Source organism: Blastomyces gilchristii (assembly GCF_000003855.2).
Source record: "Blastomyces gilchristii SLH14081 genomic scaffold supercont1.6, whole genome shotgun sequence".
Taxonomy (NCBI): domain Eukaryota; kingdom Fungi; phylum Ascomycota; class Eurotiomycetes; order Onygenales; family Ajellomycetaceae; genus Blastomyces; species Blastomyces gilchristii.
Genome location: NW_003101677.1, coordinates 689,201 through 709,332, shown reverse-complemented (window position 1 = coordinate 709,332; position 20,132 = coordinate 689,201). Strand labels below are relative to the sequence as shown.

The window sequence follows — 20,132 nt, the reverse complement described above, 5'->3', positions numbered from 1 at the left end:
CAATTAGAAACGTTAATGTAGCACTACTACCGCTGAATTTCGCGGATATGCCCCTTTAAACGGGCAATAGTGATGTTGATTTCAAAAACTGACGGTATTATTTGCGAAGTAAGCCAAAGCAGCTGGGGATGATGGAAAGGGGGGTGTGGTTGGAATAAGGTTAGACTAGTTAAGGTTGCACCTCCTAGTTTTCCACGTGGCATGGAACGCCTCAAAACAACAACCTAACGTTGAGCATACCATCTCATAGCATTTATTAACGCGTTGGCGATGGGAATATCTCATTCAGAGTGCACATATTTTATGGATGTATGCTTGGAAACTTTTACTTCGGCGATATGTTGGCCAGACTTCCACGAGGAGCGGTCAACGAGCCTGGTCCCGAGGATGAGTTTGTAATGTGTAAGTTTTTGTACAAGGCTCCAGATTTGAGAGCTATGCGTCCTAGGTTTGTAAGTTGATTCGGTTGACACTGTTGGAGGATGAAGGCTAATTCCATCTAAATTAAAATAACACACTCTACTGCTGCCACCAAGTTGGCTCTTGGGTGTGATGCCCCTCTATCGCTTTCGAGATTTCCCTAAGGAGGTCCATGGCACTCCCTGAGCGATGGAAGATAGCTGTGGCATATAAACTCGTTTATTCTCTAAGCAAAATGATATTCCTATATTGCAAAATTACGAGGTAGAATTTGGGAGAAGCTTTCATGCGGGTCACCACACGGATCAATTTGGACTGTGTTTCGAACTCTTCAGCGTTGTCGCTGCTCCTCTTTCTCGTAGCGACTTTTCCCCTTGCGGTGAATTTCGAGAAGTTACCCTATTGCCTCTATTTCGTGTTATGTAGCTGTTTGTTATGAAGAGCGAGAGGTGAATTCTTCGGATTTAGCCCAGCTGGGCGAGAGTTACTGCTATATCTTCGCGGTTCTCCTCCTTTCCCCCCCTTTCTCCTCTATACTCCACTCATCTCACGATAAACATCCTCATTCTACCCTCGTCTTTTCAACATTTCCAACATCCATTTTCCACATCTTTCTACAGAACTTGCGATCTGCACCCGTCACTCTTCGTTTTGATCCTTTGCGAGAGCTCCTTCTGGTAGCGAACCTGAGATTTGAAAGACGTGCTGCACCCAGTTTTCTTGTCCCTAAGACTGATCAAAAATCATATAACAAACTCTTGTGTTGTTATTTATTGTTTTACAAAACATAGACAGGTTTAGAATTTTTGACTAGAAGAAATTTATCACTGTCAAAAGCTTTATCAAGCTTTTGAAAGAAAGAAAGAATGGCTGAACAAAGAGTCAATCAATACACTTCTGTGTCAACTGCACAATCAGGTTCGTTAATATATCCTCACTGCTCTTTTTTATGTGCTAATTTGGTTAAAGAAACCGCATCCACAGTGATTCATTGTCAGCGTGAGTAGATTAGTCTTCTATTCACCTCCCACAACTAAATTTGATTTTAACATTTGTTTATACTCAGATTCATCTCCTCCAGAGGCCAATCACACTTGCCATCACATTGAAACCCAGAGCTGCAGTGATGAGAACCTTCCTCCACTTTTATTCCAGCTGGATCCCCCGACTGCGCCTAGTACAACCCCAATTCCCAACCTAGTTGAGAATGGCCAGGAAGTTAAAGACCACGACGGGGCTGTGATCCGTGACTTCCCATTCCTGCCACGCTACATATCGAAGCGGCCCCTGGCCTGGCAGCTGGAGTACTGGATGAGGTTGGATTCACGACTGACATATCGGGATATCAAGGCCCGAATGACAGTTGAGAAGGCCGACCTCCCCAGTGACAACTCCCTCAACATGCGGCGAGAACGGGAGGCTCGCGCGCCTCTTGGGTTGTCATGTTGGACAATCCGGCGCGGGGCTGTGACAAGGGCCGAGATAGAGCGGGTGGAAAAGTTGAATCGAGAGCAGGTCAGTGTGTGCTTAGGCTTTTGTGCTATTCTGATATGCCTGTATCGCTGTTAACTAGTATATTCTCCAACAGGTGCGGCTAAATACCACAATGGACGTGGAATACTCTGACAAGTTAGCCGATGAGCGGGCAGCTGTGCCAGAACGTCTTCGAGCAAGGAACCTTGCTGGTACTCCGCCAGCTTGTTACCCTTTGGACATGTTTCTGGTGAACAACCTATTTCATGTCCCAAGTACCAGGCTGGCGGAGGCGTTAGCTTTGCACGAGCAGCTGTTGGAGGCGGTTGCAAACTCCAACGTCAACAACTGGCGAGAACTCCCGCTCGACCAGCTTCCTCCTTCCTGGGACCGAAGAAGGGGGAATAATCGACGAGCAGACGCGACCGCCCCGGACGACGCATCTCGAGAAGCAGCACCACACCAGGTCCAAGGAACGGGCGGACAAGCCAATCCCAGTCCAGTTGGTCCCAACGATAATGACCAACAGGTTGGGATTACCAGGCTTCTCAACCCGTCCCAGGGCCCTGCTCTCCCCGGAGCCGCCACTCTCAATGACCAGTTTACTGGAACTGGTCAGACAAATATATCGAGCGGCACCGCTGGATATCATACCTGGGAAGGGGTGGGAGATCCGCAAATCCCAGCCGCTGTGGGGTTTCCAAATGAATTTGGATATGGGTTTGGGGGTATGCGCCACGGCCTGCTAGGGTTTAGAGAGACATTTGGCTCAGACAACGATTTCGGTTATCAACCGAACCCATCTGTCACTGCGAACCCGGGTGTCGATCAGGAAGGGTACGATCCGTACATCGGCCATCACTTACCTGCCTCCATTCCCCATAATTACAACCCCTTTGGCCCGCAGCAGCAGCAGGAGATGCAGCCCATTGTCTCTAGCCCTCAGACGACCTCACCGAGTGGCCATCGCCAACCAGGTCCATCAATGGCACAAAGCGACCCACAGCGCTCGCCTGGTTGGATGGCCCCCTGTTCTGATGATATGGATGTGTCCACGCCAGTCAACCAAGAACAGGACGAAGAGGAGTTTCACCGGTTCAACGGCTCGGGCCCACATTCAATTCGCCAGAACCCAGCTCATCGCCTGAACATTGATACGGACGCTATCATGCAGCGCAATGATCCGTTTAGACGTCTTCAAGAACGGCTCGCGCCCGTTAGTTCCTTCGAAGACTTCATGGAGGACGAAATGGGGCAATAGAAACCAATTGGCTCCCTGCTTTTCTAAAGGTTGTTACAACCACCTCATGTGGTTGGAAATTAAGTAGAACCTGACCGCTAAGCTACTAGGTTTAAATTTCCTCTCCAAGTTCCAAAAATCTCAACTTCCGAATGGCTTTTTCAAAGCGCGATTATATGAACTCTTTTTCTTTCACTTTACCGAAGATACCCAAAGCCATGTCTACCAAACTTTCTTCTTTGCTACATGTAAAGATTTTGCAAATTCCTTTCACGCCCAGGTTCAAAATTTCTATCGCCGTCCACGTGAACCATTGGCCCAGGGGTATTCCTGGCAGCTTACGACCATCCGACCTAGCGACAGGATACATGTCCAAGCCGGAGTTTTCAAAACGAGAGGGTAGAAAATTCTATTTAGTTATCGTGGTTACGAATAAGCTGCATACAGCGTGTTGATATCCCTATTTTGATTTTGAATTGCCCGATTCTTCCTACTCATATTCTGCTCTGTCAGTTTTCTCATTCTGGTTTTAGTTAATGTGTTTTCTAACTGCTTTACCGTGAACTTCTTCCAACTGACACGGACGGACCATAATTTGGCGTGATTGCTTATTCCAGTGATTTTGTTTCCCACCCTCATGATGCCGCTTTACGATTCTTTATGCATGTTTACTAGAGTCTGGTTCGGTTTTTCCGTTGTTACGAAATTTACTTCTGGATAACACATTGAAATTTTAAACACAATTGATTTTCTCTAACGTCTATTTCTCAGAGGTAATTTAACGATGTAAGCAAAAAAGTTGGGGCGAGTAATTCATAAAGTCACACATCAAGACATTGTAAGCCATTCGCACGTTATTATAACAAACCTCCACATCAAGCCCATTTCTGCGTCCCGGAGTTTAAAGAAGCAGGGGACTATCCAACGACGAGAACCCCGCCGCCACACCGCCCTCATCACTTTCCTTCCCCTTAGTCCTCAGCAGCCAACCTCCTTGCTCATTATGTACTAGCTCACCATCATCCTTCCAAAGTGCAGTACCAAACACTCCTAATTCACTAATAACTTGCCCACTCAACACCTCTCCATCACTGCGCAGCATTATATTTTTAGCCGCATCAGGTGGCTGGATCAGTTCCATCAGAATCCATCCCTTCCAATCCTTCTCCGGCATAGAGCGTAGGAATCCTGGGATCGCATCACGGTAGATATTGTTCCCACCGCCCTCACGCTGTGGTTTCAAGACATGGTTGACTGCCGTGGAAGGATTGAGGGCAAGTTCACGGCCACGTCCAGATGTTGAGAGGTCGTATTGCGGGGCGAACGTTGCGCGTATTTTCTCGATTGTTTGGCTGGGGGTGTTTGGGAGGAAACGGGTGAGGTGATCTGTCTCAGCATTGGGGTCTGCAAGTACTTGTTGCACCTTCTTGCAGCCAGATAGCTGACTGAGGACGGAAGGGCATTTTATCGCGGCAGAACGCTCTAAGTGCGTTCGAGCAGCCCATGCGGATTCGTCTGGGTAGTCCGCCGGTCCATAGAAACCGCGTAGGTAAATTGTGGTTACCTCAAACTTGGTGGCAGGGGCGTGGAGAGGGGCATATATTAATGGCCTTGCAGAGTTGGAGGAAGGAATCGAGGTCAATTTCAGGATATCTGTCGTTATGAGTCGGAAGACAGGGATTTTGTGGAAATCAGTAAGCCGGGTGGATAATTCCAGCTGGTCGAATAAGTTTCGTTCCCCGGCTTGAACAATGAATAAAATGCACAATGGTAGTGAGGATTCTGACTTTGACGGGCCATATGCATTGTGGGCTGATGCTAGACCGCTGGCTAGGGAGGTGGTGGCAGTATTTTCTGGGGGCCTACGATCTTTCAGAATTGGATGTGTCGGGTATGTAATGGGATTTCCAGGAGGTGAGGACAAGAGATCTGCGTGCAATGCAGTGACAAGGGCTGAAAGACCTCCAAACGATGAGGATATGGTGTTAAATTCCACCTGTTTGAGGGATGGTTCTACTGAGCCAGGAGGCCGATGGGCGATATAGTCGGATCGGAAAAGGCCTAGTGACAGTGGCTGAACATATCCATCCTTTTTTACACTGAGATGAACCTTCCAAAGATTTGCGACGAAGTCATCCACGTCAATGAGCCTACCACATCGTCAGTAACTAATCGGAGCGTGGAAATGGATAAGTAATATAAAACTGCAAACGGACAGCAGGCGGGCGCAAATTTCCCATTCCGTTTGGTTTTCAAAGAAAGACGCTACAGAAACCAAAAAAATAAAAATAATAAATAATAAATAATAAATAAATAAATAAATGATGAAAATAAAATAATAAAAGAACAAATATAAAGAATAAAAACGAAAAACCATCTTACTCTTCAATAACCTTCCCCAACCACGCTTCATCGCTGCTGATCCTAGCATATAACTCGTTGTATGCTCTCTGAATTGAAGTGGCACGGTCAAAGCAGGATTTGGGGAAAAGGCTGGGAAAAAGAGTGACGGGCGCATTAGTTGCTAAGACGCCTTGGGGATCCAATTGCGTCTCGATAAATGACGGTGACGGTTTGACACATAGTCCATGATGTAGAGCCCATGTTTTTACCGTGGAGACAAGATATTCTTGCTGCTCAGGACTCAATGGCGGGGGGTAGTTGGCATAGACGGAGTTGTCCATTTGGAAGAAATCCAAGAGTCTTGTAACAATAAATTAATAAAATGACGCTATCTGTCTATCTGCATTTCCAGTGCAAAACAAACGCGGAACAAAGAAGGATATATATATAAATTCAAAGAGAGCAGAGACATCTCAAAGACGATCAGTTAGTTGATGACATATATCAAATCGGTCGCAGTACTCGGATTCGCAAGTGGCTGATTACTAATGTCCATCATGCATCCCCGCCTCACCGCCTTGGCAAAAACGGCGTTCGAGAACTCACTGTGGAAGGTGTAAAGCTTGTGTGATTGAAAGGTTGCTAGCTTTGTGGAAAGTTATATGGTGGAAGGATTAGTAAGCCAGATCATGTGACCTGACACCCCCACTCACCAGAGTAACTATACACAATGCTATATACAAAATTCGCCTTCAAATCAAGTACAGGTACAAAAAATGACTGGAAAATGTGTAGTAATGAAAAATCAGTCATGAGATATATTATTTTTTATCCCTCTATCTCTCTATCTTCTTTATATTCTCTTTTTAACACATATATTTCAATGTTTTAAGTGATTTAGTAAGCTCATTCACCGCGTTCTCAGCAGATGAAACATATTGAATAGATATCTCATTCTTGCAGATGAGATTCTGAAGAATGTGAAAATAAACCTCTATATACTTCAAGCAGTGTGAAATTGCTTCAGAAGAGAATAGCTCTATGATAAACTTATTATCAGTATGAATTGTATAAGTCAGATCATTGACTGTAATGAGAATGAGATAATCATTAACATTCAGATTATTGAGATGAGATGAGATGAATTCAGCATCTTCTAGAAGCTCTCAGAAACAGATAAGCTTATATACAGTCTTAAAGAATGCAATATATTCAGTCTCTGTTGATAACTTGAAGACTTCTGTTTACTAGCAGCTCTGTCATGCAACAGAGTCATCTGCTATATAGATAATATAATCAGTGATTGAATGAAATTCTAAATCTCTATCAGCTCAATCAGTATCTGTGTATGCTACAGATTCAATTTCAGCATCTCTGTGATAGATTATACTCTCATTGATTGAACTCTGTAGATATCAGAGTGTACACTTGTATACAGCTCAGTTCTTTGATGTAGACTGAGAGCTAAATCATTCAAGAAATCCTGCAGTAAAGCTCATATCAGAACATGTATTAAATGTCAGATATTGCAGAGATTTAATACTGAATTGATAGAATTATAGAATAAATTCTGCTATGTATGTAATCAGTTTCTTATTATCATTTATAAAATTAACATTCTTCTTTATAGAAGTGAATGTAGAATAATAGTTATTTATTAAGAACTTCTTCAGAAGATTTCTTATAAAGAGAGATTAAGATAATATTAATAAAGTTAAATCTCTATCAATCTTCATTTCTAGATAGCAGTTGAAATTTTCTACATTCTTGATCTTATAATTAGCAGTGATTTCAGCTTTGACTCAGTTCAGATCTTTGATTTTCAGACTGTAGAGATGAATATCATTTATATAGATAATTATATAGATTTATCTTTCATTATAAATAAATAGTTCAGTATCATAGAGACTGACATAGAAGTCTGAGTATAATAGTATCTTTCACAGCTTCTCATATTATAAGAGTACTGCTTACTTAAGATCATAGAGTCTCTGTATTAACTTATATATAAGATTATTACAGTCTTCACAGAATTCTGTGAGTTGATTCATATATATTCATTCATCAGCAGACAGTTGAGTATTTAAAAAAGCAGTCATTATATCAATCTGCAGAATATATCATTCTCAGAATGTCAAGATTATTATGAGAGCTTGTGAGATGAATGCAGAGATAATGAATGCAAAGATTCTTGAGTAATTAACTCTCTTCTGTTGAAGATTTTCACAGACAACTCAGCAGATCTTATAGCAGATAATCTCACTCATATTATTGAACTTTTTATCAAATACTCATTGACTGTAAAGAACACTCATTTGTGATATTCTCTCAATCAGTTATCAGATCTCTATCTGTTTTAAACAGTTAATCTCTTTAACACAGATCTTATAATAATACTTTCATTTCATGAAAGCTTTGATATGTGTGAGGTTTTTCAGAATCAGAAGTGCAGCAATCTCAGAATCAGTGAGTAGATCTTTAAAAGTGTCTCTCACTGAAGATTTCCTCACTGTAGATTTTCTCACTATAGTGATATCTCTTATAGATGTTGAAGAATTATCAGATTCAACTGTGAGTTTCAGAGAATTCAGTGTATTCTGCACTAAAAAGATAGGTATTCTCATGAAGATATCATAGTCAATTCATCAATTATTAGTGAGTATAAGAAATAATGAACACTCAGGTTGAATTTCCTCATCAATAAACAGATCATCTATTGATGAATCAGAAATTATCAAAGAAATTATTGTAGAAATCATTGCAGAAATTGTTGCAGCAGATAGATCTGATGTCACTAAAGAAATCACTGCAGCTGCTTTATAAGCTGCATTGAGTAGAACCTTCAGGTTGTGTGAAGTAGTCAGTATCAATGAATTGACAAGATGAAGATTCTTCTGAAAGATGACATCTTTTGATATGTATAAACACCTGTTAAAGAGATTTATCAATCTATAATTAATAAAATCATCATATCTCACAAAAATCAACTCTTTGAAACAGGAAGCCATCTTATTGATAAGCTTGAGAACTATCTTCAAGAATGCTTTGCAACCTCATCAGTGAATGCCGCGTGTAGAAGATAGAGCTTCAAGTCAGACCTTATACAGTGTAATCAGCTTTGTATTTTCAGAGCTCTTATACAATATCATTGAGATTGATATAAGATTAAGCAGCTCTGTAACTGTAATAACTGTCTCATCTCACATTTTTTCCAGAGCTGAAGAGTCTATTAATAGTGATCAGAACTTCTCAATGATTAAACTGATTAATTATTTGAATACTTCATCTTACTATGAAGTATAAGAGAGAGTCAGCTCTCATTTTATTTCTTCACTGAGTATATATGTTATGACTGTATTTGAATTCAATTCTTCACAGTCTGAGTGAATGATCACAATACTACATCTCAGTAGATTCTTGATAAATTAATTGAAGATCTGTAGATATCTCAACATCTCATTCTTACATTTTAATAGAAATATTCACCTCATTCAGATGACATTATCTGTAATCATCATTGCAAGCTTCTTATCAGTGTAAGATAATATATCATTCTGTCACGCTCCCGGCCGCGCCAAGGCCCCGTTGCGGTTCCACACGGCCCATTACTTCCATGCAGATAATTTCATCCTGTCTGAACCGGTTTCCAACCACTCTATAACATCATTCAGATATATCATAGAAAGATTCAATTGATGAATATGAGAACCCTGCTTCTATACAAGGTCAGCAGATTACTCTTTCTTGACAATGAGACACTGCTGAGGTATTACTTCAGCTATTCTCACTTATGAAATAAGAGAAGAGTATCTGCTCATTATCTATATAGAATAGCTAGATACTGACTTCTTATCAAAGAAGTCAGTGATTTGTTTTTCTTCTACTGAAATATATACAAGAGTTACTGTGTATCTCATATAATCTTCTTAGTATACTAAGTATCATATCTGTGATATTCTTGTAATAACTCTGTAGTCTATGAGCTCACTATTCAAGTAAAATAGTTAAGCTCATCTATACAGCTTCTCAAACAACTACTCTTATATAATACTACTGACTAGTCACTGCTTTGATTTCATCATATTACAATTCAAATCACTCAATCTGATTATATATTTAAATCAGTCAAGCTCTAACAGACTGATATGACTTCATGCATCTGTGCTGAGATTAATCTGACTTCACTCTCTGAGAGAAACACTACATCATTTCCTAGAGTGTATACATCTCTATCTCAGCAGAAATCTGAGATTTCTGAATCTGCTGTATATTTTAATATGAGCTCTTCAACTGTTCTGTCATCACTGTGGCCTCTACACATCTACATCTATTATAAAGATAGAGAGATTAAGATCAGAGATTCACTGAGATATAAGAGAAATATCTTATCTGAATTTCACAGCTTTATCTGTATTTTTGAATGAAAATTCTGCCTTAATCTGAGCCAGTATAATACTCATGAGATATAAGTAATATATGCTGTCAACCTTCTTAAAGACATCTCTGCAACTACTTGAGTCATCAAGAAGAGAGAGCTTGAGTATATCAATACTATCATGACTTGAGAAGAATTCAAGAACTTTCTACTGAATTAAATTAAAGATTACTGTAATCACAGCTTCACAGCAGTACAGCAGTTCAACTTATTATATTAACAAGATAATGAGAATTCTTCTAATTTCAATGTAAGATTTGAAGAATATTAAGAGAAATTAACTGATAATTTAAATCAATTAAAAACACAGCTTTATCTTATAAAGCTGACTCATAAGATGTGAATAATAATATTAAAATATCAGAGTTCATCAATTAATTACACTGAGCTTGTTAATCTGACTTCTCAGATCTATTTAAATAATCAATTCTCTGAGAAAAAGATTAATAAGATCTCTTCTAAGTAATTAATAATAGAATCTAAACAGTGCTGTGACAGCTTCAGTGCAGAGAAAGTAAAGAAGAATTTCAAGTATTCTGATTCTTCACTCACTGTGAAGAAATGTTAAAAAAGATTTGATAAAGATCTCTGTTTTAACTGTGAAGCTGATAGATATTATATCAGTGATTGTAAGAAGCTGAAGAAGAGAAGAAACTGAGAAGATATCTTCTCAAAGTTAACTTCTCTTCTGATAAACATATTCATGAAAGATAATAAAGAGAAAGAAATAAAGAATTAATAATTCTCATGTCTCTGAGTTCATATTATAATCACAATGCATACTCTGAATGAGAAGATATCAGTGAGATGCCTACTTAACTTCAGAGTAAATACTAACTTCATATTCTATTTCTTTTCTTTAATAAAGAATTGAAAGAAGATAGATCTGTCAGATCATGTGAAATTTACTAATGAAATGAAATGTCACTGTTTTGACATAATTCAAGTGAAGTGTATAATCACAGACTCAGAAGAAATCTTTAAGAAGAGCAGTCTGCTTCTTCACACAGTCAATATCATAGATAAGAATATTATTCTAGATCTCTTATAATTGAGAGAAAACAATTCTCTCATTAACTGAGTCACTCAGATGTGATGATACTATCTCACTAATAAGAAGACAGTGATAGAGAAATCTGAAGAGTTTCATCAGAAGAATCTTGAGAAAAAGATTGAGTTGATATACTGTGTAGCAGATGATTGAGACTTGAGAATAGATAAGAAAGCTATTACTCTCACTGCAAGATTAGCAGCAGTATCTGTTATTGAAGACAGATGTATATAATGTCTCTTTACAGATTTTAAGAATGTCTTTTCAGAAAGAGAAGCAGTGAAGTTTCCTGATATCAAGATATAATATAAGATTCATCTTGAAGACAGTGTAACAGTACTGTACAGATCTCTTTATAACTTGTCTGTAAAGAAATTGAATGTTCTGCATAAATATCTTGAAGAAGTGCAATTAAAGAACTTAATATATTTATTAAAGAGTTCAGCAGAGACATCTATACTCTTTGTACTTAAGAAGAATGATAGACTACATCTATGTGTAGACTACAGAGATCTTAATAAGATAACAGTTAAGAATTACTATTTATTACTGTTAATTGACAAGATGATTGATTGATTATCTGAAGCAAAGATATTCTCAAAGATTGATATACAGAATATCTATCATAGAATCAGAGTTAATGAAGATGATATTTGAAAAATAGCTTTTCATATCAAGTACAGTAATTTTGAATATCTTGTTTTATCTTTTAATCTTTGTAATGCTTCAGTCATTTTTCAGACCTATATAAATAAGATGCTGTGAGGCCTTGTCAATGTCTTCTGCATAGTATATCTGAACAACATTTTAATCTTCTCAAAATCAGAGAAAGAACATGATACTCATGTTTAAGAAGTGTTAAGTTGCTTAAGACAGTATCAACTCTATACAAACACTGAAAAATACTCATTCTACATGCAGAAGATTGATTTCTTAGGTTATATTATTAAGATGAATGGCATTTCAATGAATAGAAGTCAGGTCTTCATTATTGAGAACTGGCTGATGCTGTAAATGTACTGTGAGATGCAGATATTTCTAGAATTTGTGAATTTCTACAGATAATTCATCTATATATATTCATGAATTACTGCCTCTCTTACAGATCTGTTAAAGAAAAGTGTGAAAGACAGAAAAATAGAATCATTTATTCTCACTCAAGATACTGTGCAGATGTTTGTGAAATTGAAATAAGCTTTTATAGATGTTATAATACTGAATCACTTTAACTCTGACTTACTCAGTCAGTGTGAGACTGATGTATCTGAGAATGAGATCTGTGAAATCTTTTCACAGTTGATATCAGAGATCTTTCAACATTGAAAGAATCAGAGAATAATTATCTCTGAGAAAACAGACAATGAATTATCTGTGAGAGAAGGCTTTTTCACAGAGTCTATAAGATACTATGAATGAAGATCAGTGACTTTCTTCTTTAAGAAGTTATCACTCATACAGAGAAGATATAATACTCATGATTAGAAGATGTTAGTAATTGTTGAATTCTTTAAAATCTGATAATATTATCTTCAGAGTAGTAAGTACTCAGTGTAAGTTCTCACTGATTATACAAATCTGTGTTACTTCTTAACAACAAAGAGCTTGACAGAATGTCAAGCCAGGTGAGTGAAGCTACTTTCAGAGTATGATTTCTATATCTGATATTATTCAGATTGACTTAACTCTGCTGATACACTGTCTAGACAGCCTGATTATAATATTGTTAATATGAAGAAGACTTCTATAAAAGAACCTCTATCATCACTGCAGAAGAAGCTGGCTGCAGAGAGTTGAAGTTCTCTAAAGCTTGAGAACAGCACTGAAGAGGCAGCTGTGTGACTCAGTATAGAAGATGAAAGAGAACTCAGATCTCTGCAGAGAACTGACACTGAAGATTATGAGCTTCTTATATTATATCTTACAATTATTGAATTGACAAAGAATAAAACAGTCTACAATCTTTCAATCTGACTATTTTTGAAATTTATTAATAAGTTACAGAAGAGGAACATCTCTACTACAGCTTGAATTCAAAAGTTAAAGAAGAAAGAATTCAGTTTGAACTTGAAAGAGACAGACTCTGAGTAAGACAGTGCTGCTAAGAAATCAAGTCACTGATAACTAGAAGAATGTGAACTTCTACTGCTGAATGATTCAGTCTTCATCTCTCATAGCAGAGTGATGTATTAGAAGTTATTGAGAATTCATTATAATAATTCTCATGTAAGACACTTCAGATTGGAGAAGACTGAGAAGCTTCTAAAATATAAATATACTTGAGACAAGCTCTGAGCAGATATCAAAGAGTATGTTAAGACTTATAATATCTATTAAAGAATAAAGATTCTGCAGTATAAGTAATACAGTGAGTTGATATCACTGCCTGTTTCAAAGAGCTTATAATAGAATCTATTGATGAATTTCATAGTTGACCTGCTGAAGTTGACAAGAGTCAAAGAATATGACTCAATTTTAATCATTGTTGACTGCTTTATGAAGATAGTCAGATATATCTCTACTTATAAAAAGATTAAAGCCTCTGAATTGACTGATCTGTTTTTAGATATCATCATTCATAATCACAGTGCTTTAAAATCATTGATAACAGATCAAGAATCTCTCTTCATCAGTAAATACTGATCAGCTTTTTACTATCATTTTATAATAAAATGTCTTCTCAGTACTGCATTTCATCTGCAGATCAATGATCAGACTGAATACTAGAATCAGACACTAAAACAGTATCTTCAAGTATTCTATTCATATTATCAGAATAATTGACTTAAACATCTTCTAACTGCTGAATTCATATATAATAATATAAAGAATGTAATCTTAAAGATATCTTCTTTCTATACTTATTATGAATATAATTCTTCATTACTCAGTGACATTACAGACAATGTTTTAAAAAAGAAAATAGACAGTCAGAATATCAGACAGATACAGAGAACAGAGTATTTCTCAGTATCAGAAGTAAAAGTGAGATTGAAACTTTTGAATAAAATTCATGAGAAGACAGTGAAAAGCATTCATCACACTCAGAAGTAGTAGATGAAATACTATAATTAAAAACATCTTTTAATGAAGTTCTTGATAGAGAATTAAGTACTACTTTCAGCAAAGAATATCAAGATAATAAGACTGTGTAAGAAGCTTAGTAAACAGTGACTAGAATCTTTCTCAGTAACAAGAGTAATGAATAAGCAGATATATAAGTTGAAATTACTCACAGAATTGAAATTAATTCATTCTATTTTTCACATTTTCTATTTAAAGCTCTATAAGCAATGTCTCAGAGCAGAGCTGTCTCAGTCAGATAATATTAAGATTAAGAGTAATACTGAATATCTTATAAAGAAAATATTGAATAAATGAATATATTACAGCAAGCTTCAATATCTCATTAAATAAGAAGAATATTCATTGTCAGAGAATTTATAAGAATCACTTGAGTATTTAGAAAATACTGAGAAAGAGATTGTAAGCTATGAGATGACTAGTAGAGACTATTCTATTACATGTCAGAGATATTAAGTAAGAAATACTGCTTAAGACTTCTTATTTTTCTTAAAGAGTTTTTTAGAGATAATCTTGTGATGATGAGTCAGCATCTTGTAAACTCTGTAGCACTCTTCTTCTATTTTCTCTCAAAGAGTTTTTAGAAGTTTAATGAGACTACACAAGTGTAACATTTCTGAAGTGATTAAAAGAAAAGAGATATTTGAAATTAATAAAAAGATTAATATTATCAATCTGTGAGCTGCTGCTATTTTAATGAGGCTGCAGCTTACTGAAAAAGTAAAAAGAGAGATCAGAGCCTACTCATTAATAATCACACTCTTATTAAACTTATTCTTCACTGTTGAAGTCTTCAGTACTGATATCTTTATCTGCTGAGAAGTTAGTGCTGTGATATCACAGAGAAGCATGCTATAGAAGAGTATAAGAGATGCTGAAAGTATTAACTTATTAACTTATAAAGTATCTCAGTTATCTGCTTTAACTGAAGTGAGATTCTCTTCAATCAGTGATTAATCTCTGCAGTGCTTTCAAAGATGACATCAGCTGACTTCTTCTTAAGATCAGTTATTCTGAGGTGTTTTTTCATCTTGAAGATTCACACTTTCATCTCTTTTTACAGATGAGTAAGAGAGACCTTCTCAGTCTTAATAAAATCTGTCAATACTTAAAGCTCTGAGACTCTCACTCTGTACTGCTTGAGTATCTAGACTTCTTATCAGAGCTGATATAACATCTTTCTATAAGATAATACTTACAGAGAGATAGAAGTTATTGTTGCAGATACAACAGAAACAACAGAAGTGAGAGAAGAAGTAAGTACATAAAATCCTCTCTTTCTTCAGCTGCTTGATGCAGTGCAGACAAGTAGTGATATCAGTCAGAGATCATATCAGAGCCTTCTCACAGAGAGAAGATGAAGAAACTGAGAGACTCTGTGAACTCAACTCAGCAGTATTCTGAGCAGGGCTCAGATGGGCTGCAGAAGAGAAACTATGAATTAAGCTTCTCAGAGTTACTGTCTCTGAAATCAAGCTCTTTCTGAGTTCCTCTCTGAATGATCACACAGGGTCATACATCACTGTATTAACTGAGAGAGAGAGCAGTGTCATAACAGCAGTAAGAGAGACAGAGAACAGATCAGATATAGATGAACTGATCAGCAGAAGAAACAACATCTCACTGCAAGGCATGATAACTATCACTGCAGCTGCAAAAGAAGCAGGAGAAGAAGAAGATGTGATAATGAGAGCAGTGCTCTTATAACTCATTAACACTGTTATCTCTGCCTTCAACCTGGCTTTCTTAATAGTCATGAAGACTGCTGCTGCATCATGAAGACATTTACTCACTAGAAAATATCAGAATAAGTTCTCTACTGTTCTTCAAGAACAATACTCTCATACACTCACTATTACAGATAAGAGAAGAGAGAAGAAAAAATATATTATAAGAGAGAGAAATCTTTTCAAAAAAATCCTACTACTACTGTTAACTTTGTCTCTAAAATATATCACTTTTGCAGAGAATTTCATATATGGAATGAAATATGTTAAAAGATCTGTAAGTCACTTATTAATTATATTTTTCACATTTCAAATTGATATATAAGAAACTCACTTATCATATATTTAATTTGAATGAAGATGAAAAAAGAAAGATCTACACAGTTAGCAGAAAAACTCATCTATTTCTTTATATCATATGCAGTACACACACTGTCAATCAGTTGATAACTGTTACTATATAACAAAGATAATTTCTAATCTGATAATCTTAAGAGTATAGAGACTATACTCTTAAAGAAGAGAGTATTGTCACACTTCTGACTGTGCTAAAACTCTGTTACAGTTTCACACAGCTCATTACTTTCATGCAGATAATTTCATTCTGTCTGAATCAGTTTTCAATCACTCTATGATATCATTCAGATATATTATAGAAAGATCTGATTGATGAATATAAGAATCTCACTTCTATATAAGGTCAGCAGATTACTCTTTCTTAACAATGAGATACTGCTGAGGTATCACTCTGACTATTCTTACTCATGAAATGAGAGAAGAGTATTCACTCATTGTCTATATAGAATAGCTAGATACTGACTTCTTATTAAAGAAGTCAGTGATTTGTTTTTCTTCTACTGAAATATATATGAGAGTTACTGCATATCTTATACAATTTTCTTAGTATACTAAGTATTATATCTGTGATATTCTCATAATAACTCTGTAGTCTACAAGCTCACTATTCAAGTAAGATAGTCAAGCTCACTCATACAGCTTTCTAAACAACTACTCTTACATAACATCACTGACTAGCCATCACTTCGGTTCCGCCACATTATACATTCTCAGTTTCAAGAGTCTCATCATCACTGAATATATTCACTCAAATCTTCAAGACCTTGTAAATAGCACATCATAGTGTGAAATTCTTGTAGAAAGCATGTTTCTGTTTAACCTTAATACATGTGACACAGAATAATAATTTTTTCAGACTGATAATAACTATATCAAATCACAGGTCTCTGATTATTTTTAATATACTATTTTCACTGATATGATCAAGTTGACAATATCACTTATCTATTGAAAGCTGTTTTAGAAGAACTGCAGATAATCAAGATAAAAATAAGATAATAAAGAAATCAGTATCTGAATTCTTAGAGTTAATTAACTGTTCAATCTTCTTATAGCTGAAAGATCTCAAAGACTCTGCACTCAGATTATAATCTATTGAGATTGTCTTTAATTTCAGAACAGTCATATATATTACTACTTCATACATTAAGTCATTTATTATTCTATGAAATGTCAGTGAGCTGTCAGATAGAATATAAATATTATTATGAAACAGATTGATATAGAAGATATCACTGTTAATAGATGATAGAAACTCAAAGTAGTTCTCAGCATTAACTTGTATATCACAGTAAATATAGCTCTGACATTTCATAAGTTCAGCAGAGATTAGATTTGCAGATAGTTCTGATACATAGTATATATAATTAAATTCTATCAATCTTTCATTTATCAGAATGAATACAGTGCTGACACTCTGAACCTTCAGAATGACCTTGTTAATCACTTAAACTGTTGAATCATTGATTACTATAAGTTCTGAAAATCATGATTTATCACTTACTATGTGACATCCGGCGCCACTATCTCATATAGTGAGAGAATTCTTATAGAGTTTCATGAAACAGACTGACACATTGATAACCTCTGCAAGATTTGTCATCTGATAGGTCTCTGACTCATCTGTAATAAATAGTTGAGTTCTATCTTCACTATTATTCTTTTTCTTCTTTTTCTTGAATTTCTTTATTCTTGTAGTATTGTTTATTCTTCAATTATTCAGAGCACTGTCTGAATTAATTAATTAACAGATGTCAAAGTGAGATCTCTCACATTCAGAATATGTAGATGAATTGCTCAATTCTCAATGATTTCAGAAGCTCTTTTGTGAACTATTATAATCACATTCAGTACAGTCTTCACAGGCTGAATTCGATGTATTATTGTTAGAATTGATAGATGTAGTAGTCATTGTAGCTGTTATAGCTGTGTTGACCGCAGAATCTGTATTCTGTAGATTCTTTTTATCTTTTGAAGAATCAAGTCATGAACAGATTTTCTTTATGAGAAGATCAACATTCAATATCACAGCTGTGAATTTGAAATCTTGTATCTTCTCTATCTTCTTCTGAATATAATTTCTTCAATTGTTGAGTAGAACTGAGTAAAAGATATTAAATATTCATGCATCTGAGAGAGAAGCATTCATCATCTTCAATTTTATAATAGCAGATCAGAATTTATCAAAGAATGTATGTAGATTAGTGACCTGTGTATTATCAAGAGATATGAATTTCAGAACTGTCTCACAGTATAACTGTGTTTTGAGAACAGAGTATTTCTATTCAATCACATTTCATAGAGTATAAGTAATCTGATTTTCATCATATTTGAAGAAATGTAATCTGACACCTGCATTCAAGAAGTTCAAGATGAATATATAGAGTCACTGATTTCTGATGTCTTAGAATAATGCTTATTCATTATCTTTTTATAGAGAATTCTGAATCTGTTGTTTCTCTATTATATATCAACACTGTGTATCAATCAGTTTCAATTTCATGAAGATACTTTATATGATGTAATTGAATGTATCAGTTAGACTGTTTAGTCTCACAGTATTCTTGACATCTTTCTTGAATTAAGAGATTGTCTTGTCAACACAGCTATTCAGTTTATAAAGATTGAATTTCAATCTTTCACTGAGATTAGAATTTCATGTAACTGTACAGACTGTTGATATAATAATAGAATAATTGTTAATATTCTGTGATTAATCTGTAGAGAATGAGAATCTCTGTTAATGAAGTTTTTTCAGTTGTAATTTAAGTTCTAGAACTCTATACTTCTTCTTCTTCATCTTAAATATTATCTTAAGATGTTTTATCTGTTAATCTGATATTACTCTGTCTGAACAGTAGACATCTGAGTGTTCAATATTCTTATCAAGAGAATCAGCTTTATTAAGCTGTTAAGTAGATTAGAGAGCCAGTCTGACTGTGTCAGAAGCTGTATTCAAACCAGCTTTAAATTGAGAGTGTAAGAGGCCTACGCTGAATAGATCAGTATAATATTAATAGATCTTATATAACAAAGAGAAAAATGTTAAAGAAGGAAAAGAAAGAGAAAGTGTAGAAATTAGTAATTGAGATGAATATCTATACATGTATGTGATAATGTACACAGTGAAGCTCCGGGGTGAAAGAATCTATACATGTTCATGATGACTGAGAATCAGTGATTGAGAATGACTGAGAATCAGGGTGTACATATTTAATAGTGAAATGAAAGAATCTATGAAGTGTAATGAAATAGTCTATATAATTGATCAGGCACAGTCTGTCACATTAGCCTCTCTCTTTCAGAAGCAGTTCTCATCAGTCAAGAGCCGCTGTTTCAGATAATGTGAAACTCAGAGTTCAGATTGATTGATTATAGTTAACTCATTTCATGAGATATTACTGACTGTAGCTGTAAGATCTCTCATCAAGAATATTCTTAATCTTTCACTTAAGCTCATTATCTTCTTCTATGATGTCTGGTGACTGTCAGTCAGAAGTCAGTTGAGAAGAAAATGAATCAGTGATAGTGCAGTGAAGCAAGCTTGTATGAAATATATCATGAATTTCTGATAATGTGTTAAGACAGTAGTTATAGCTATCTAGAACTTCTATCACTTTATACTTAATATAACAGTAATCTAGTGTACAAGATGAATATGTGATTCATATATTCTTAAGATTCAATCATATCAGATCTTCTATCTTATATTATTCAGTGAGATCTCAGTGAACATTGATTTAATTCTCTTAATCTTATTTCACAGTTGTTATAAAGATCTCTGCTTAATCACAGACATCTCAGAGCTTTATTACTATATTATCAGTAATCTGAATTAAACTGTGAGAGTCTGATATGAACTGTGAGATCTCTAGAAGATTCAACACTTTTATATGATATTCATATATAAGAAAGAACAGACTTATATCTGTTAAAATAACATCTCAACTGTTGATAGCAATCTCTGCATGTAGAAGAAGATTATATCAATCATCTTATAAGTGA

At 35.6% G+C, this 20,132-nt stretch overlaps 2 protein-coding genes across 2 annotated transcripts; one reads left to right on the top strand and one right to left on the bottom strand.

The window, feature by feature from the left end:
- Nucleotides 1–172: 172 nt before the first annotated feature.
- BDBG_03708 (uncharacterized protein) lies at nucleotides 173–3,916 on the top strand. Its single transcript, XM_031721360.1, has 4 exons — nucleotides 173–1,338; nucleotides 1,390–1,419; nucleotides 1,487–1,935; nucleotides 2,009–3,916. Exons 1-4 carry the CDS (start codon nucleotides 1,287–1,289, stop codon nucleotides 3,152–3,154), a joined length of 1,677 nt encoding a protein of 558 aa, XP_031577893.1. The 5' UTR covers nucleotides 173–1,286; the 3' UTR covers nucleotides 3,155–3,916.
- BDBG_03707 (glutathione synthetase) lies at nucleotides 3,859–6,082 on the bottom strand. The gene is made up of 2 exons (XM_002625602.2): nucleotides 5,516–6,082; nucleotides 3,859–5,283 (listed from the first exon to the last, which is right to left on the bottom strand). Exons 1-2 carry the CDS (start codon nucleotides 5,815–5,817, stop codon nucleotides 4,035–4,037), a joined length of 1,551 nt encoding a protein of 516 aa, XP_002625648.1. The 5' UTR covers nucleotides 5,818–6,082; the 3' UTR covers nucleotides 3,859–4,034.
- Nucleotides 6,083–20,132: the final 14,050 nt, after the last annotated feature.